The sequence below is a fragment of the Lagenorhynchus albirostris genome, chromosome 2, assembly GCF_949774975.1.
Source record: "Lagenorhynchus albirostris chromosome 2, mLagAlb1.1, whole genome shotgun sequence".
Classification (NCBI taxonomy): Eukaryota; Metazoa; Chordata; class Mammalia; order Artiodactyla; family Delphinidae; genus Lagenorhynchus; species Lagenorhynchus albirostris.
In genome coordinates, this window is record NC_083096.1 from 104,111,108 (window position 1) to 104,128,277 (window position 17,170).

General features: G+C 51.1%; 1 protein-coding gene across 6 annotated transcripts in view; it reads left to right on the plus strand.

Moving 5' to 3' along the window:
* BCAR3 (BCAR3 adaptor protein, NSP family member) overlaps positions 1-17,170 on the plus strand; it is a 212,877-nt gene that overhangs the window by 184,867 nt on the left and 10,840 nt on the right. For 5 of the 6 annotated variants that reach the window (XM_060139552.1, XM_060139553.1, XM_060139554.1 and 2 more), the window contains 5 exons: positions 1,028-1,470; positions 4,676-4,779; positions 5,907-6,559; positions 11,643-11,758; positions 15,559-15,730. In XM_060139552.1, coding sequence (XP_059995535.1) covers positions 1,028-1,470; positions 4,676-4,779; positions 5,907-6,559; positions 11,643-11,758; positions 15,559-15,730 — 1,488 coding nt within the window. Of the gene's footprint in view, positions 1-1,027; positions 1,471-4,675; positions 4,780-5,906; positions 6,560-11,642; positions 11,763-15,558; positions 15,731-17,170 lie in introns of those variants that run through there. The other variant, XM_060139557.1, reaches the window with a different exon arrangement.

The following is a 17,170-nucleotide window of genomic DNA, read 5'->3' on the forward strand; positions in this document are numbered from 1 at the left end:
AATAATAACGATAGTTATAGCCAACACTTTAGTCCTTTAAACCTTTATAGCTATCCTGTAGGTGACATTATCCCCGTTTTACAGATGATGTAAACTGAGTGTAACTTGTCCATGTAACTTGTCACCCAGACGAGCCGGAATGCAAACCCAGGCAGATTAGCTACAGGAACAACCATACTACAACACAGTATAAATTCTCCTTTTATTATAAACATCAGCATCATTATAGCTAGTGATTTTTTTAGCATCTGCTATGTTCCAGGCACTGTACTAGTGCTTTGCATATAGTATGTATGCAGGTATATAATCTTCCCAATAACACTGTGAGATGAGAGACCTGGCCCTCTTTGTTCCAGGCCCTCCAGAGTAATCGGTGTGCCCAGAACCACACTCAAGGGTCGATTCCACAGTGCCTGGATTCCACCTGCATGTGGACCCTCCTCCCCCATCGACCAGGCCTGGAGACGGGTGTCTTAGGAGAGGGCTCTGAGGGTGACTCGTAGATGACAACAAACACCCTCCTTCAATTGTTGGGGGAAGGGGGAGAATCAGACCCACCAGACACAAATTTTCTTATGTATTTTCCATCACTTCATATCCTTCAGGTCTGCATAAATATCATCTTCTCATGACACCCTCCTAACCACAGTATTTAAGAGGACAGCCCTCATCCTGATTTACTTCTTCCTTAACTTTACAACATCTGACATACCGTACCTGTTGCTTGTTTGTCCTCACTAAAATAGAAGCTGTCCACTAAAAACAGAAGCTCTGAGGCAGCGGGGACTCTCGTCGGCTTCATTCACTGCTGTAAACGCAGTGCCTACAGTGGTACTTGGCACATAGTAGGTGATCAGCAAATAGCTCTTAAATGAATTAGTGGGTCTTCTAAGAATTTGGCATTTGACAAAGAGCCGACTGAGGAAGAAGAGACATAATAGCATTGTCCTCTGTTGGCCCAAAGAAGTGGGGAGCAGCGCAGCTAAGCTTGCCTTGCCTACTCCTCACGCACCGTTTTGTCCCAAAGGTGTCAGAAAACCTCGTGCAGCGAGACGGTGACTTCCTGGTTCGTGATTCTCTGTCCAGCCCCGGAAACTTTGTCCTGACCTGCCAGTGGAAGAACCTCCCTCAGCACTTCAAGATCCGCCGGACGGTCCTGCGGCTCAGTGAGGCCTACAGCCGAGTGCAGTACCAGTTTGAGATGGAGAGCTTCGACTCCATCCCCGGCCTGGTGCGCTGCTATGTGGGCAACCGGCGGCCCATCTCCCAGCAGAGCGGAGCCATCATCTTCCAGCCCATCAACAGGACGGTGCCCCTGCGGTGCCTGGAGGAGCAGTACGGCACCTCCCCCGGCCAGGCCCAGGAGGGCAGCCTCGTCGAGGGAAGGCCGGACGTGGCCAAGAGGCTGAGCCTCACCATGGGCAGCCCCCAGGCCCGAGAGCAGAGCTTGCCCAGGGGCAACCTCCTCAGGTGGGTCAGGGCCTCCTGGGTCGGTGTTGGGAGTGTGGGGGACCCTCTGGCCGGGACCAGGCTTAGCTAGGCGGGCGTGCTCCCCCAGGAGCAGAAGAACCATGAACGACATTAAGAAGAATGTCAAGTGTCATTGGAATAACTGTCACAAGGCAGTGCGTGATTAGTTCCCAATTGAGTTGGTGCCAAAAATAAATGATGCAGTTGCTGAGGAAGGGGACGGCTGACTGGGAGAGACCTCCCAGCGAAGGAGGTAAGGATTCCGGCTAGTCTGAAGGCTAGGGAAAATGTGGATAGATGCTGCAAAGGGAAGGGTATTCCCAGGGAGGGAGGGGGCTCAGCATGAGCAGAAGAGTAGAGTTAGAAAAGGGGCGAGTGTTGCTTGGAGTGAGGAAACTGGTGGAGCTGGAACACAGGGTGCAGCTGTGCAGGGGGCTGGCAGGGGGAGGTTTAGGGAGGTGACTGACCCCCACCAGATCGGGGAGACCTTAATGCCAGGCTAGGGGATTGGAGGAGCCTCAGAGATTCAATGTGGGGAACGGGATGTCCTAAGAATTGGACGGGACAGCGCTGTGCGAGAGGAGTGAGGAAGGGGAGGGCAGGGATAGCAGCTAGTGAGCCGCGGAGGGTCAGGCTGTGCGGGTGGGGTAGGGCGAGGGTCAGGAGACTCAGAACCAGCCTTCCCCAGGCTCTTCTGCATGAGGGGAAGGTGGAGAAGGGCAAGTCAGATACCGCGGGAGGGACTGGAGAGCGTGGACTTCGGAGGAAAAACCAATTGTTCCATCTGAGATGCGACTGTGGGCTTGCTGAGGGCCAGTGTCCAGCAACAGTTCTGGGGTTCAGGAGGGAAGTTAGGCCTGAAGGCTTAGATGAAGGCTTGGTCCAAAGGGAGAGGGTGGTTGACTAGGTCGGAACAGACAAGATTCCTAAGACAGGAGACGTCAAGAGCCCGGGGGCTGCAGTCTGACCCTCGGGGGATCTCGGGGAGAAGAGTTCAGAGAAGTGGAGGCCGCGCTGAGGCGCCCCACTGTCGACTATGAGTGGTGTGCCCAGTGTTAATACAGGACCTGTCTCTCATGGAGAGAGGAGGCCTTGTGCCTATTATCTAGCTGTCAGGACAGGAAAGCAGGCAAGAGGCAGGCATGGGAGGGTCCCGGCCCTTCAGTTACACGGGTCCCCTTCTCCGGCTCCCTGGCGTCCAAGCTTGCACAACACATTTTCTTCCACTCACTGGTTTTCTTTCTGGGCCAGGAGGAAATGTCATAAACTGTAATCTCTAGACTGCAAAAATTCAGAAGCAAAATACAGGACTCTGAGTAATACGAATGACGGCTGCGTGCTACTAGGAAGCTCTGGTAGATGTTAGTCAGCGTCTGGCGGTGGACCCTGCCGCCTGCCCTCCAACGCTGGTCCACCCCTGACCTGGTCAACCCTGGACAAGCTACTTACCTGCCTTGGGCCTCCGTGTTTTGGAAAGGTGGGGCTTTTGAGGGTTAAATGGTTTAAGATCTGCAAAGTGCTTCGAACAGTGCCGGCCCATAGAAAGTGCTAGGTGAGTGTTCATAATCCTAGTACTTATTGTTTTCTGGAGAGCAGTAGAATGCAGGACTCAGGGCAGTTGCAGGGAAGGAGGCAAGAGCTGACATTTAGAAATTCTCCTTTTCATGGTAATAAGATCGGAAGTGAGATCCCTTAAAATATTAAAAGGGGGCCTCTCCTGTTTCTTTCGTGGTGGGCGGGGGTTGGCTGCTGAACTGGTGAGCAGGCAGTCAGTGTCGTGAACAGAGCCAGGATGACCCACAGAACCCCTGCCAGGAACGGTGCTGGGGAGGAAGGCCGCCTGGTCAGCCCTCAGCAGCCTGGATTTAAAATACAGATTTTTTTTTTTTTTTTTAAAGATAAGAAATAAAAGAAAGGCTGAGAAAGTCACTAAGTCGACGATACAAACCTAACAGAGCCACTCTTCAGATTGCCCTTTGAGAGCAGAGCTCCCTAAGCCTTGTCACCCGTTGGCACAGGTTGCAGGCTCAGAGACGCCTAATGGTAGGGGTGGCGTGGGCTCAGCACGGAAGATGCCCCGAAGCCCTGCCCCTCCGCGTCAGCGGCTCCACACCTTCCCTGACGTCGGGCCTGCTGGTTGGCTACCCGCCGCCGGCATAGGCGTGCGCTCTGCCAGGTCGCATTCCGGGCCGGTGATGGGGCCCTGGTGTCCGACCGCTGGCGGTGATCACTGCTTAAATATCGCCTCGCTGAAGCTACTGCCTTTTGGAATTTGCCCTCTGCCCTGCTTTATCTCTGAGGGGTTGCTGGAATTTCTCTGTTGCTGGAAGTTTGGGGTGGTTTGTTTTGTTTTATTTCTTTGGTGCTTGCAAAGGTAGGAAAGAACTTGGCGATGTCTGTAACATAAGCTTGTCGGGGACGTTGGAGAGGGGGAGGCCGATTAAAGTTCATTACGACTTGGCTGGTGCAGTGCTTTCTGTCTTAGCAAAAGAGAAATTCTGTTCTTTGGTGCTAATTAGAGAAATTCCCAGTCTGGACTGGCAAGGGACAGAGGAATGCTAGCTGATCTTGTTGTTTCGTTCCACCTTTCCCTGTGCGGCTGTGCTCCGTGCCTCGCAGCCGCTGCTTGGTGACCCCGCCAAGTCCCTTTTCCCAACTCGTCCCGAGGAGGCTGGCTGTGGGATCCTCCTAGATGCGTAGGACAGACTCCTCGGGCAACCCTGCAGGTTATCTGGGGGACGCTGAGATTTGCACTGAAATGGAAACTGCCCCACAGCTTCCTTCCTAACCGTGGCACTGTGAGGCCCGGTAGAGAATGCATGTTAGTTACACAAGTCTTTCCTTCTGGGTCTGTAAGTAATTTTAGGCACCGTTAAAAGTACACATTCCAGTTCATCAGATTTTCCTGAGAGTATCTTGAAACCTTTACCCTGATCTGCTCAACAGGATGGAAAGGCTCAGAGGAGGCAGCCTAGGACCTAACTGGATTGGTCCTGGGGAGACAGGGTCGGAGCCCACGGCAGAGTCACATACTAATCGCCTCCATCAGTAATTTCCACCCTCCACCAGACATTCCTTTACTCTTAGGCTGTGCGGGAACACTCTCATTCTGAGCAATCTTTTTTTTTTTTAAACTTTCCATGACGTTGCCTAAAGGTTTTACGATTTAATGACATGTTCCTGCCCCACTTGTCTTTTGCTTCAGAAATAGAGAGAAGAGTGGTAGCCAGCCAGCCTGCCTGGATCACATGCAGGACAGAAGAGCCTTGTCCCTCAAAGCCCACCAGTCGGAAAGTTACCTGCCAATTGGTAGGTCTTTGGGAAATTGGGAGGGAGAGGGTGACAGTGTTTCCCTGACTTCCTTCAGGCTGCTTCCCCTGCCCCATCTGGTCACCTAATTTGGGAATGACAGAAGACTCCATGTCTGCAGGCTGTAGGATGAGGGGTTTGTAGAACTCTATCCAGATGCAAATCACTGAGCTGGACGCTTTATGGGCGCTAGCTTTTAAGCCTCATAACAAGCCTTCAAGGTGGGCATGGTCATCGTCTTTGTGGCTGAGAAAACTGAGGCGCAGATATTAAGTGATCTGCCTAGATTCTTCTGTCTAGTAAGTGGTGAAGCCAGCATTTGAACCCAGGTTTCCTGATTCTAAGCCCAGTTGCTAACTGGTGGTCTTCATAACGAATGCACCTCCCCCTTAGTCTCCTCCCTGGGCAGATGGTAAGTGGGTCAGTCCTGGGGCTCCTGGTAGAGACCCCTCTTCCCCTCCATTCTCCTGCCACAACCAGAAGAGTGAGATGGTATGGAATGTGGGGAAATCAAGTAAGCAATTATCTTAATAGGTGACGGGATTGTTTTTCATTATTTTTGTAACTGACCTGCCTTGGGGAACCACAAGTTGATTTTCCTGCTGCCCCTTTGTAAACCGCTTGGATGTGGGTTATCTCAGTGTCTTTTTCTCCCTTCCCCGTGTGTCTCTGTCTCTTTCTTAAAGCTGGCTGGGATCCACCCTGGCTTTGAGAGTGAATCAGGGCCCCCCCCCCCCCACTTTATGCTATGTGGCTAGAGACTTGTGTTTTTTAGGGCAAGGTTAGATTACTCACTGCCCTCCAAGCTCAATGTAGTTCCCCGTTCTGCCTGTACTAACCTTCTGTGACCATAAAATGACATTGCTGCCCAGCTGTCGGTGGTCGCTGGGATTTAGAATTCCCCCAGAAGTGGGGTGGGGCCATCTTAGCCCTTGACATGCTCTAGACTGCTCATGCTCTAGACTGCTCTAGATCGGGCCTGCGGTGGTCATACTGACTTCTCTTTTGTGGGTGAAAATCAAAATCCTAGGGCCTGAATTGAGGGCCAGGAGCTGTCACTCTAGTTTTGTCCGTTTCATGTTCTTCGCACAGCTGAGCTTTTTCTGACCCTCTCTTATCCTCCACAGGTGGTAAGCTGCCCCCTCAGTCCCCAGGTGTGGGCACAAGACCCTGCCCAAACTCACCGGTTTTCAGGACAGGCAGCGAGCCCACCCTGAGCCCAGCAGTGGTTCGGAGGGTCTCCTCGGACGCTAGGGCAGGGGGGGCGCTGAGGGGCTCAGACAGCCAGCTATGCCCCAAACCGCCCCCCAAGCCCTGCAAAGCGCCCATGCTCAAGGCTCCCCGGTCTCCGTCCACCTGGCTCAACTCAGAGGCCAACTACTGCGAACTGAACCCAGCCTTGGCCGCAGGCTGCGATGGGGCAGCACGGCCGCCCTTCTGTGCCCAGGACAGCTACGTGGACCTGCTGACCGCCAAGCAGAACGGCGGGCCGGCTGCCCGGAACTCTGACACCAGCTACTTGATCCTTGATGACGATGATGGGGCAAAGCCTTGGGAGCCGCTGCCGACCCAGAGGGACAAGGGGCAGGAGGACGAGGGTACATTCGTGACACCCCTCCTGGAGACTGCCTCCTCCTTCAAGCCCAACGACCTTGAGTCGAAGCTCCTTCCTCCTGAGAACAAGCCCCTGGAAACCGCGATGCTGAAGCGTGCGAAAGAACTGTTCACCAACAACGACCCCAAGGTCATCGCCCAGCACATGCTGAGCATGGACTGCAAGGTAGGTGCCCAGCGGGTGGGTTTGGTCAGACTGCCGAATGTTTGGAAGGGGGATCTATCTGGGCCTCATTTTGCCTTACCTTGTGACTGCTTTGCTCACAGGAAAACTCAGATGATAACCTGGGTGTGGGGATTTATTTAAGGGGTGGGGACTACAGGCCGGGACAACCCTTGCCCAGGCAGGAAGCTTGTACAATTCACCTGAGACAGAGGGACACAGGCTGCTACCCAGGGCCGTGCCTTCCCTCTCCCACCCCTGCTGTGTCCTTCTCCCAGCTGGCGTAGATTTTCAAGTTCTCCCACAGCCTCAACTCCATCAGAACTGGTGAAGGCAAGTCCAAAGAAGAGTAGATTGTAGATTAAAATGTAGTTTCTGGAGTAGCAGAGCCTTGGTTGTTTTTATTTTCATTGTACATGCTACATATGTATATTATATATTTGTTTTATTGTTACAAAAATGGTCTTTAGGATAAACTGTTTTTTTTTTTTTTTTTTGCGGTACACGGGCCTCCCACTGTTGTGGCCTCTCGCGTTGCGGAGCACAGGCTCCAGACGCGCAGGCTCAGAGGCCATGGCTCACGGGCCTAGCCGCTCCGCAGCATGTGGGATCTTCCCGGACCGGGGCACGAACCCGTGTCCCCTGCATCGGCAGGTGAACTCTCAACCACTGCGCCACCAGGGAAGCCCCAGGATAAACATTTTTAAAGTTACTTGCTCAATTTAGAAAAATTATAAAATACAATTATAAGATACAATTTTAGAAAAATTATACAATACAGATTATGAGAAAAGAAAAAATAAAAGTCACACAAAATCCAGCTTCTTGGTGATCACTATTGTTAACATTTATTCTGCAGATAGGTACATGTAAATAATAATTACATGCATATCTATTTGTTTACCACAGAAATGGCACAGGTCTATATATACCATTCCAAACCCTTTTTGTCTTCCATCGAACAACATGTCATGACTATGTTTCCATGTGACTACATAACTCTGTGTTTACATCATCATCATTTTTGATAGGAAGCATTTCTTTTAGATATGGGTGGCTTTTGTTCATAGCTGGCCCCAAGACAACCTCATCCTTCAGAGAGAAATTTCTAGAAAGTAGGTGTTTAAGGCTGAGGTGTGCTTAGCCCATGCCTCAGTATAAGGAGACAGATCCCTTCATTTGAGCAACAGATAAGGACTTAGAGAGATTTAAAGTCCTTTTTCATTTGTAGCTCAGTGGAGTCAATTAGCTTCAAAGATCAGGGCTTATTGAGGAATTGGGTTTTCCTAAATAAATTTCCTGGGTCATGAATCATGGCAGGAAATCTAATCTCCGAGTACTCCCCCAGTGAGTTCCTCAGTTGATGGAAGCTCACGGGGGCGCAGAGGGCCTCCCAATGTTCCTTAGTGAGGAACGTTAAGCAGGTGCTGGCTGCTCTGGGGTGAACAGTCTGGGGGGCTGCCAGGAAAGGGGCTGTGTTGGAAGAACAAGGGCTGTTCCCGTGGTTGGCTGGGTGTCCTTGGGCAGTGCCCCAAGCGGTCAGATAATTTGCCTTGTTAAGACCTTACCTCACTTTAATGTGAGCTAAACCTGTTTGGGCAGGAAGAGGATTTAGGTCTCCTGTTCCAGCAAGTAGCTCTCATCCTGGGCCCTGGATCTGAGAGCAGAACCACACCAATAGCCCAGGAGCCTGGCGTGAACCTGTCTGGGTTCTCCATGGAGGAAGCTCCTTGTGGGACCATGGGTCCGGGTTTACAGAACAGCCTAATTTCCAGGAGGAAATGAATCCTTCCCTGTTGTGGCCTCAGGCGGGGCTTGGTGGTAGTGTAGGAGGAGGTGAGATGCCTGACCACCCTTTGCAGGGGAGTCTGGAACCTTCCCACTGCCTTGGAAGTCTGTTCTCAACTGAAGGAATGTGCAGCCTGCCCTCCTTCTTGTTCTGTTTCTCTGTTTGCATTTTGTCCTCCTGGTGAGGGTCCCACTCCCCTGTCTGCCTTCAGGCACCCCTGGAAGAGGGGCTGGACAGATCCCCCAAGCAGCGAGGCAGAGACCTGAGCAGGAGCCCCCTGACTGACCCCCGTTCCCAGCCCCCAAGGGCAGGCTGTTAAGTCCTCCTTCCTCCCTCCAGAGTCCCCTGCCATTTCCTTATTCTCTTCCTGAACCACTGACTTCAGGGCTTTGCCAACAAATCACGCACAACTAGTGTCTGTAAGAGGGAAACAAAACAAAGGCTGTTGTTACTGACTCTAAATGCAACCAGATGGGGCCACCAGAAGCCGAGAGCAGGCTCTGGGCAGCATCTGGGGCCCAAGTGCTGGTTCCCACCTGTGCACAGAGCCTGGGGTATCAGGACAGGTGGATGGCCCTGAGCGCCTGGAGGCTGCCTGCCCAGCAGTGTGAGCCCCTCCCCGGGCTGAGCCCCTCCCACCCTGCAAAGGGGCGCCGCCTTGGCCTCACTCACCTGCTGGGCTCTGCAGAAGCTAGAAGGGAGGCCCAGCGGCCAAGGGCCTGGCCTCTGCCTGAGTCTAATGCCACCTCCCCCTGCCTCTCGGTGTCTCTAAAAGGAGAACAATGCCATAGCCCAGCTGGTTGTGAATACCAAAGCCGTCATACCATGCCTGCCCCAGAGTGAAGCTAAGTAAGTGTTCACTAGTGTTCTGTACTGAGCCTTGGTTGAGCACCAACCGTGGGCCAAGCCAGGCCAGGTCATGGTGGGAGAGGCAGGAGCGACAGTGACACAGAAATTCAGACCACAGCCCAGGTGGGAAATGCTCTGCAGGGAAAAGCACAGGACCTGCAGGGCCTCTGGGGTAGGGTCTTAAACATAGGGGAGGGAGGGAATCGGGGTGGAGATGTCTGAGATGAGTTTTGAAGGCTGAATAGGAGTTGGCCTGATGAAGAACACAAAAGGCATCTTCCAGGTGGCAGGCAACACACACGTGCGGAGACTCAGAGGTCAAAAGCCGTGGGGGGAGGGGTTGGTTTATGGAGGATTCACCCTGTGTGGGTGGTGAAGGGCACATGGGGTCAGCTGGGGGAGGGCCTGGGGTCTTTCCTTCTTGTTTTTAAGTCTACTTTTAGGCTCGTGCCAGGTTGCTGCCTTCAAAGAACTTTGCAGTTCAGTGAGGGAGACAGGTCCGTAAGAGCACAGTGCAAATCAGAGTCCTCTGCAGAGGACAACAGACATGGATAGTGGAGCCAGGCAATCTCATTTCTATGGAGAAGGTCCCTGGCAGCTGGGAGGAGAGCAGGGCCAGGCCCCTCTCAGGGCTCCCCTGGGTCACTGCAGCAACTCCCGAGGCAATGGGATAAGGATCCAGCAGAGTGCTGAGATCCTGGAAAGCTAGGATGGCTGAGATCAGAAGAGCAGAGGGTGGCTAGAATAACTCATCGTGGGGCATTGATGTCACCCTGCACTGCCGGGTCCAGCTCATAGTAAATCCTCTACAAGTGTTCATCCCTCCTCTGCATCTCTGAGCTGCACGGCCCCAGGCTTTTCCAGGAGACCTAATCCAGGCTCTGCACTGTGACCTCACGACAACGCCCTTGTTCCATAGCTCAGCCTTGGGGCAAGCAGGTGTCAGCATTTCCTGGTAATACGTCAGGAAAGTGACCAGGGGATCGCACGTTTACACTGAAGGAAAACAGACTGGAAAGGAAAACAGCTTCCAGAATAAAACTGAGTCAATGACAAGCCTTTGACTCTTGTTACACAGAGTGTGCATGAATTGGATGTGTTGGGTTTGGAGGCTCTGACAGGACAGGTGTCTAAACAAGCAAGCAAAATGTGTGTGATTGCAGGTGGCCGGGGTGTGTGTCAGGGCTGTCTTGTCATGGTCAAGGTGTAAATCTCTTTCCAGAGATCTGGCCGGAATTCTTCCCCCTTCCACGTGGCCAACGATTCACAACTTGACTTTTTTAAATAGCTGGGGTTTTAGGGCCATTTGATCCTTGGCAAAGTCTTTGAGAAAGGTGAACTTAGCCGTTGTGTTAGAGAAGGAGAAACTGAGGCCCACAGAGCAGAGTATGAATCCTGCATCCTATTCTGGAGTCTGTGCTGGACAGTTCATCCCCGGGGCTGACAGTGGTGCCTCTGCTCAGCCACAGAAGTTAAGGGTCAAGGTTAATAATATCAGCTGAACTTCCAGATGTTTTTCGTGGCCTGTTATGAAGACACCTGGACTGTTCATATACCCGGGATAATTATAGTTGAGGACAACACTGGCTCAAGGAGAGGGATTGTCCCGCGCCTGCCGCGTGTCCAGGGTTGGTTTGACCCACTGTATCTGCTAGTTGCACTGTTAGTACATCAGTGCTCTGTGAGTGTCACCAGCCCCGTTTTAGAGACGGCCTAACTCAGTTGTAGTATTTGGAGGTAGCATGTAATAACCATAAGTGGTCAACTAATACCTGATTCCAGTAAGCTGTGATCACACACTAGAATTGAGATGGGGAGAGCTGGCTGGGACAAACAAACCAGATTTCCTTTAAGGAAGACCTCTCGGGGTGGTGGAGGGGAGAAGTGGGTGTGTTTGAGGCCTCGGGTTTCAAATCGCTATACACGTTTCTAATGGTTTCCAGACGTACACTGCGTTTCCTGAGCCCAGGAGAGGTGTAATTAAGGGTAATAGGAGCCAGCCCTGCCGTTAAGTGAGAACATGCACGGCAGAGCCTGCAGCAGCGCAGCATTTGGACGCAGCTCTGCTTTTCCACTGCAGGGGATCCATTTGCTGTGTGCACACACAGCCCTGCTGTTGGCAGCAAAACATCACAGCAGGATCCAGCCTGTGTTAGACAAAAGCTTGAAGAACTGTACCATTCTCTGACCGGGCAGAAACACCAAATCTGCAGACTTCGCAGACCAATCTAGGTGCTTTCCTCCCAGGTTTTACATTCCAGTATGTGTATTAAAATCCTCCAAATATATTAAAACTGTATCCTAAGATGCCACTGCTTAAAAAGAAATGCAACAAGTCAAGTGCATCCACACTGTTCCAGTTGAGTGTATTTCTTTCCATGTGATAAATTCGTGTTGGCAGCAAGCCCACGTCCTGGTCCAGTTCATTTCAACCTGTGTTCTTGACAGGTCGCGAGGATACTTGAAGTCTCTGAAGAGATGAGGAAGAACATGGGCATGAGCTCAGGGCTGGAGCTCATCACCTTGCCTTATGGCCACCAGCTGCGCCTGGACATCATCGAAAGGTGAGCAGTGCTGCTCTGCATTTACGGCACTTTCAACTCCACAGGCTGCACAGCCACAGGTTTCAGAGCTGGGAGAGGCCAGGCACCCACCACCCCAGTTCTGCCTCGCTTGAGGGCGGGTGGCCCAGAAGCCGTAGCCAGAGAATTCCTGGAGAAGCTCAAAGAGACAGCAAAGAGGAAGTCAGGGAACAGAGAGCACGTTCCCGTCCCTGCTCCAGGAGCAGGTGGAGGAGCGGACAGACGACCCGCCTGGGAGCACAGTTCACCACGGCCCCTGCCAGCCTGGGGTGGGAGCAGTACTGCAGGCAGGCGGAGCACAGACGCCATACCACCTCCAGCCCGGCTCACTGAGCTGCGGCCCCCTTGTCTCCGGAGTTCAAGACTGCTTTAGGAATTAAGTGGGAGTTTGTGGGGGAGTTGGGAAGAACAGAGTCTGAACAATGTTTTCTCTGAAGGGAGGGCAGATGGAGGATCAGAGGTCAGGGGATGACGGAACTCAGGCCCCGGCCTCTGAAGCATCACTGCCCTCTTCTCACAAAAAGCCAGGGCCCTGGCTGTCCATTAAAACCCACTCACTTGAACATCGGATATTGAGAGATTAGAAAGATAGAAGTAGTGAGGCATGTTTTTAAGAAAAGAAGCACTAGACTAGATTCTCATATTACCATAGAAGTTGGCCTTTTCGACACGAAAGAAAAGATAGTTTTTTGTGTGTGAGACTATCTTGTTATCTTAAGTTTTCTGTTTCTCCAACCAGGTTCCCAATTGCCACAACACACATGTGGTCTTTAATGGACAGCCAGGGCCCTGGCTTTTTGTGAGAAGAGGGCAGGGGTGATTCAGGGGCCGGGGGCCCGAGTGCCGTCATCCCCTGCCCATGGCTTTCCGTGATGTTCTGGGTCACAGCGCTGTCCAGTACAGCAGCACTCTGTGATGGCAGAAATCTCATTACAGCAGCCACTAGCCACATGTTGCTACTGGGCACCTGAAATGTGGCAACTGAAGGATGCAGTGTTTTATTTTACTGTGTACTATTTTAAGTGTAAGTAGCCACATGTGGCTAGTGGACAGTGCAGTCCTAGGCTGTCAGCCCCTAGAAAGTGAACATTGTATTTTAAATAGCCTGGGAGGGTCGATAACAGCTGCTTTCAAGGTTACCTGACTATGAAGCAGATAAAATGGCTCCAATACTGCTATTGCCTTGGCTTCACAGCCACAGATGCAGCCCGTAGGAAACATCGAGAGTACCAAATGGAAGACTTCTGGGAGGCAGGAGGACAGGAAATGGCCCCTGATGCCTTTGATCAGAGGCCAGGGTGGGTGCTTGTTGGCCTGTTGTTCAGTGTCTTCGGGCAATTGTAGGTCCGACTTCCGAATTTCCCTACTTTCCCTGCTCAGACTGTTCTAGATGCTAGCCCCGCTCTCCAGGCGTCCTCCTCCCTCCCCATGCCGCAGGGGCCTGGCTTCTCATTTCCACTAACTTTCCCTCCTTCCTGGTCTGGGTCCGGTGGTCATCATTTACACAGAGACAGCTGTGCTGCCATGCGTCCCAGCTTCTCATGTGATACATTTCAGCCTGAAAACTCCCCAGTCGCAGGCCTTATTTTATCAGTGTCATTAGGTGTGTTGGGCATGGATTCTAGGCCCAGGCTGAGGTCAGCAGGCTTGAGGCTTCTCTCTGGGCTATTTTCTGACTTCCACTCTTGTCTACATCCGTTTCCTCTTTCTCCTGATTGCCGCCTGCCTGGGGTCTGGCTCCTTGGCTTGTTTCCTGTTCAGGGCTGACCTGTAGGATCTACCTGCTAGGGCTTGGAGGGCTGTTTTCTCCATTACAGTGTGTTTACTAAATAAAGGCCAAGGTTGTAGCAGTCCTGCAGGATCAAATGACATTATTGTGTTTGAGAATTGAATACAAACTACCCTTCATTTTAAACTTACCACTTCACCCATTCCAAGCCTAGCAAGCAGAGATATCCTTCGTATAACGTTTAGTGCCTCCCCCTGCCCACCCCGGGAGCTTCTGCTGTAGGGCCGCCTTGCTGAGCTGGTTTCCTCGTGGTGGTGTATGCAGGAGGCTTGAGGCAAATGTTGGTTAAACGAATGGATATAATTACGCAAATAGCTGTTGATATAATGCCAGGTCTTAAAGAAGTAGAGAGCCTGTCTTTTATTAAGGGCCATTAAAACATAGGAAAAACCACTGAATTAAAGAATCAGTTGAAGGCAACATGGGAAGTTAGTTTACTACTAAACATCTAAAATGTTTGGCTCAACCTTAACAGTTTGCAAATGGGTAACAAAACTCTTCAATAAGTACAACAGATAATAAAAATATACTTTAAGCCTATTTTAGGATCCATTAATTAGGAAAGATAGGAAATCAGCAAAAAAGATAAAGAAAAAGGAAAGAGAGGCCAACAGGCAAAAGGGACCAAGATACAGAGGGAGAGATGCACATATAGATACAATTTTAGTAACTACTATTTGCTGGGTGCTGTGGTGCCAGGCGCCTTAATTATCTTTACACACACACAGTCTTTCTCCCAACAACCCTTGTTCCCATTTTAGAGATGAGGAAATGGGGGAGTAGAGCAGTCAGGTAACAGCCTAAGGTCACACTCAGAGCAAGCACACCGCATACCCACATGTGCAAACACTCACAGACAGCAGAGCCCGTTACTGATTTAACAATCATTAGAGAAACTAGTAATGCTAAGCACTAGATGAATCACACCTCTCTTTGCTCTAGAAGAGTGAGAGAGACACCAGCACATGTGGGCACAGAGAGAAGCATGGTCTTGGAGTAACATCCTTAACTGTGAACTTTCAGGACAAGGTGGCCCAGTTTCAAAGGCAAAGTCTTATTGTTTCGACTATCGCTTTGAATCAGGGCTTCACCTCCAGCACTGTACCAGCGCCTGGAGAAATTTACCTGAGGCTACTCTGGCCCAAGGCAGGAACTCCTGGTCCACAGGAGGAAGGAGAGGCGGGTTTACAGGCTGTGCTGCTGCCACCAGGAAGGAGGCCTCTCTGCGACCCCATTCATATTGGTCCCATTGTCTGTAGACAAAAGACCATTCTGCTTCCTGTTTTGGGTCTGCGAGGTTGACCTGTGTAGTTCAGGATGAGAAAAGGGAGGATTGTTGGCAGATACAAGATTTCAATTTTATTAGGTCTGACCTTACAGGGATGTCCTGCTGGTCCACTGTTGAGTCTTTGTCCACATCTCCATTCCCTTTCTGGCCCCTTGACCGGAGCCACAGACACTCTGTTCTTAGCTCCTCATTTCTTTCTTTGTTCTGACATCCATGTCGTCTTCCTGAATCAAGCATGTTCTCTCATTTTTCTGTCCCTTGCATCCCCCAGTCCAGGGGGCTCAGTGGAGGTGGCCCAGGGCTTCCCTGAGGAAGGGATTCCCCAGTGTGCTGGGGGACCTGGCGTCTCCACAGACCTGTCATGGTGGAAGGTACAAGGAGCCACTTGCACTTTTGAGCAGCTTCACCCCAGGAGGGCCCTCTTCACATCCCCTGCTCCAGGGCTGAACAGCCCTGTGCTGGGGCATCTGTCCTTTTTGACTCTCCATAGGACACCCACTGAGGCCTCCCCGGGGCCCTGCTGCAGTCAACCTGATGGGGGCGATCTCTCTGTTGAAATCAGCAACCAAACCGGCTGAGCTGCCAGTACATCTCAGGGCGATAGCAGCAAACGGTGGAAAGCCAGTCCTTTCCCTGGCCCATTTGGTTTCATTTCCTCTTAGTCCTGTTGGCCCTGGGCCTGACTGCTGTTTTCCTCCCTCTCAGACACAACACGATGGCCATCGGCATTGCGGTGGACATTCTGGGCTGCACGGGCACTTTGGAGGACAGAGCAGCCACCCTCAATAGGATCATCCAGGTGGCAGTGGAGCTAAAGGACTCCATGGGGGACCTCTATTCTTTCTCGGCCATCATGAAGGCCTTGGAAATGCCGCAGGTAAATTCTCACTTGCTTTGTGCGGCCCCGTGGGCCTGCGTGTACTTAATGTTCTGCAAAGTGGTCTGCAAGCCCATGCTTAGCAAATCACAGATGATTTTAATTAACCTCAAAAGGTAAATCGTATCTTAGTGAAAGCTGCTTTAATTAGGGGGCAAACAAGAGCAGTGTCCCAAGTATTTTGGCTCTGTTTTTAAGAACAGCAGATAATTGCTGACAACCTACACTTTCTCTTTGATATACGATAAGAAGAGTCATCCTCAGGAACTATAGATATTCCTGAAGGACCAGTTAGGATGATCACGTCTGGCTTGGGTGTGTTGTATAAGAAAGAGACTGCTTCTGTCTGGGTCACCGGACGTGCGGGCAGTTTGGGGTAATGACTGACAAACTGGGACGTTTGGGGAACTGATCTCTAAGAATCCCTAGAGTGATTTATCTCAAAGTATGTTCCTCAGATCACCTAAAACAGACTCTGCTGTTAAAAAATTCAGATTCCTGGCCCATCTGCTATATAACCCCCTAAGCAGAGTTTCTGAAATCAGGCACTTTGAATTTATCTGCTTTGACAGACTGTTCTTAGGAGGAGGGTCAAAACTGAAAACCTGTCTTTGAAGTCAAATGGACCTCACAGAGGAAAGTGGTCCTGTTGTCTTGACGGCTAGGTGTCAGCTTTCAGACTTCCGTCGTGTTAAGCCCTAGGTACTCGGCGACTTCGAGCATGAGACCACAGTCCCACAAGCCCAGTGTGCAACCCCTAACACCAAAACCGCAGCTCATTTAGCTTGGCTGTTTCACAGCCACAGATTGTCTCTGAAATCCTGCCGGGTGCTCACTGAACATCCACCATTGCCACTGGGGCACTGTTGCTAAGTCAGGGCATGTTAGGAACATAATTTCCTTGCACGAAAGCGAGGTCACCTTTCAAACAAGAAGCTGAAAATCCTCATGCTTTCACCAGGAAATTTTGAGAGGGGTCAATGCCAATTATCATATACCAAGAGCTTTCAAAATTCTTTAGATGCACTGGAACTGTATAGGGGTGATATTTGAAATAAGCAAGTTCAGCCATATTTTCATGATATACTGACTTCTGCTATACTAACAGGAGTTATAATTTTTCATTTGGGTGTTTTTAATTTACATCATATTTATTTCCTCTTATCCAAAACTGCCTATAATTTTGAGGGCTAACAGGCTAGCTGTATGCATAGGCCCCCCAGCCCAGAGCTTTCTCCGAGAGTAGTGAAGGGGGTGTTTTGTGGCATTAACATGGTTGCTGTCCATGACATCAAACTCAGCAATTAGGGACTTACCCCAAAGCACCTAAACATGCCTTTATAGATGGCTGCCTCCCTCCACACAGCAGCATCAGACTCCTCCTCCCTTCTGGAGTACTTCAGCAATGAGGGGGCAGAGTCCTCTAGGGTGTTCAGGGCC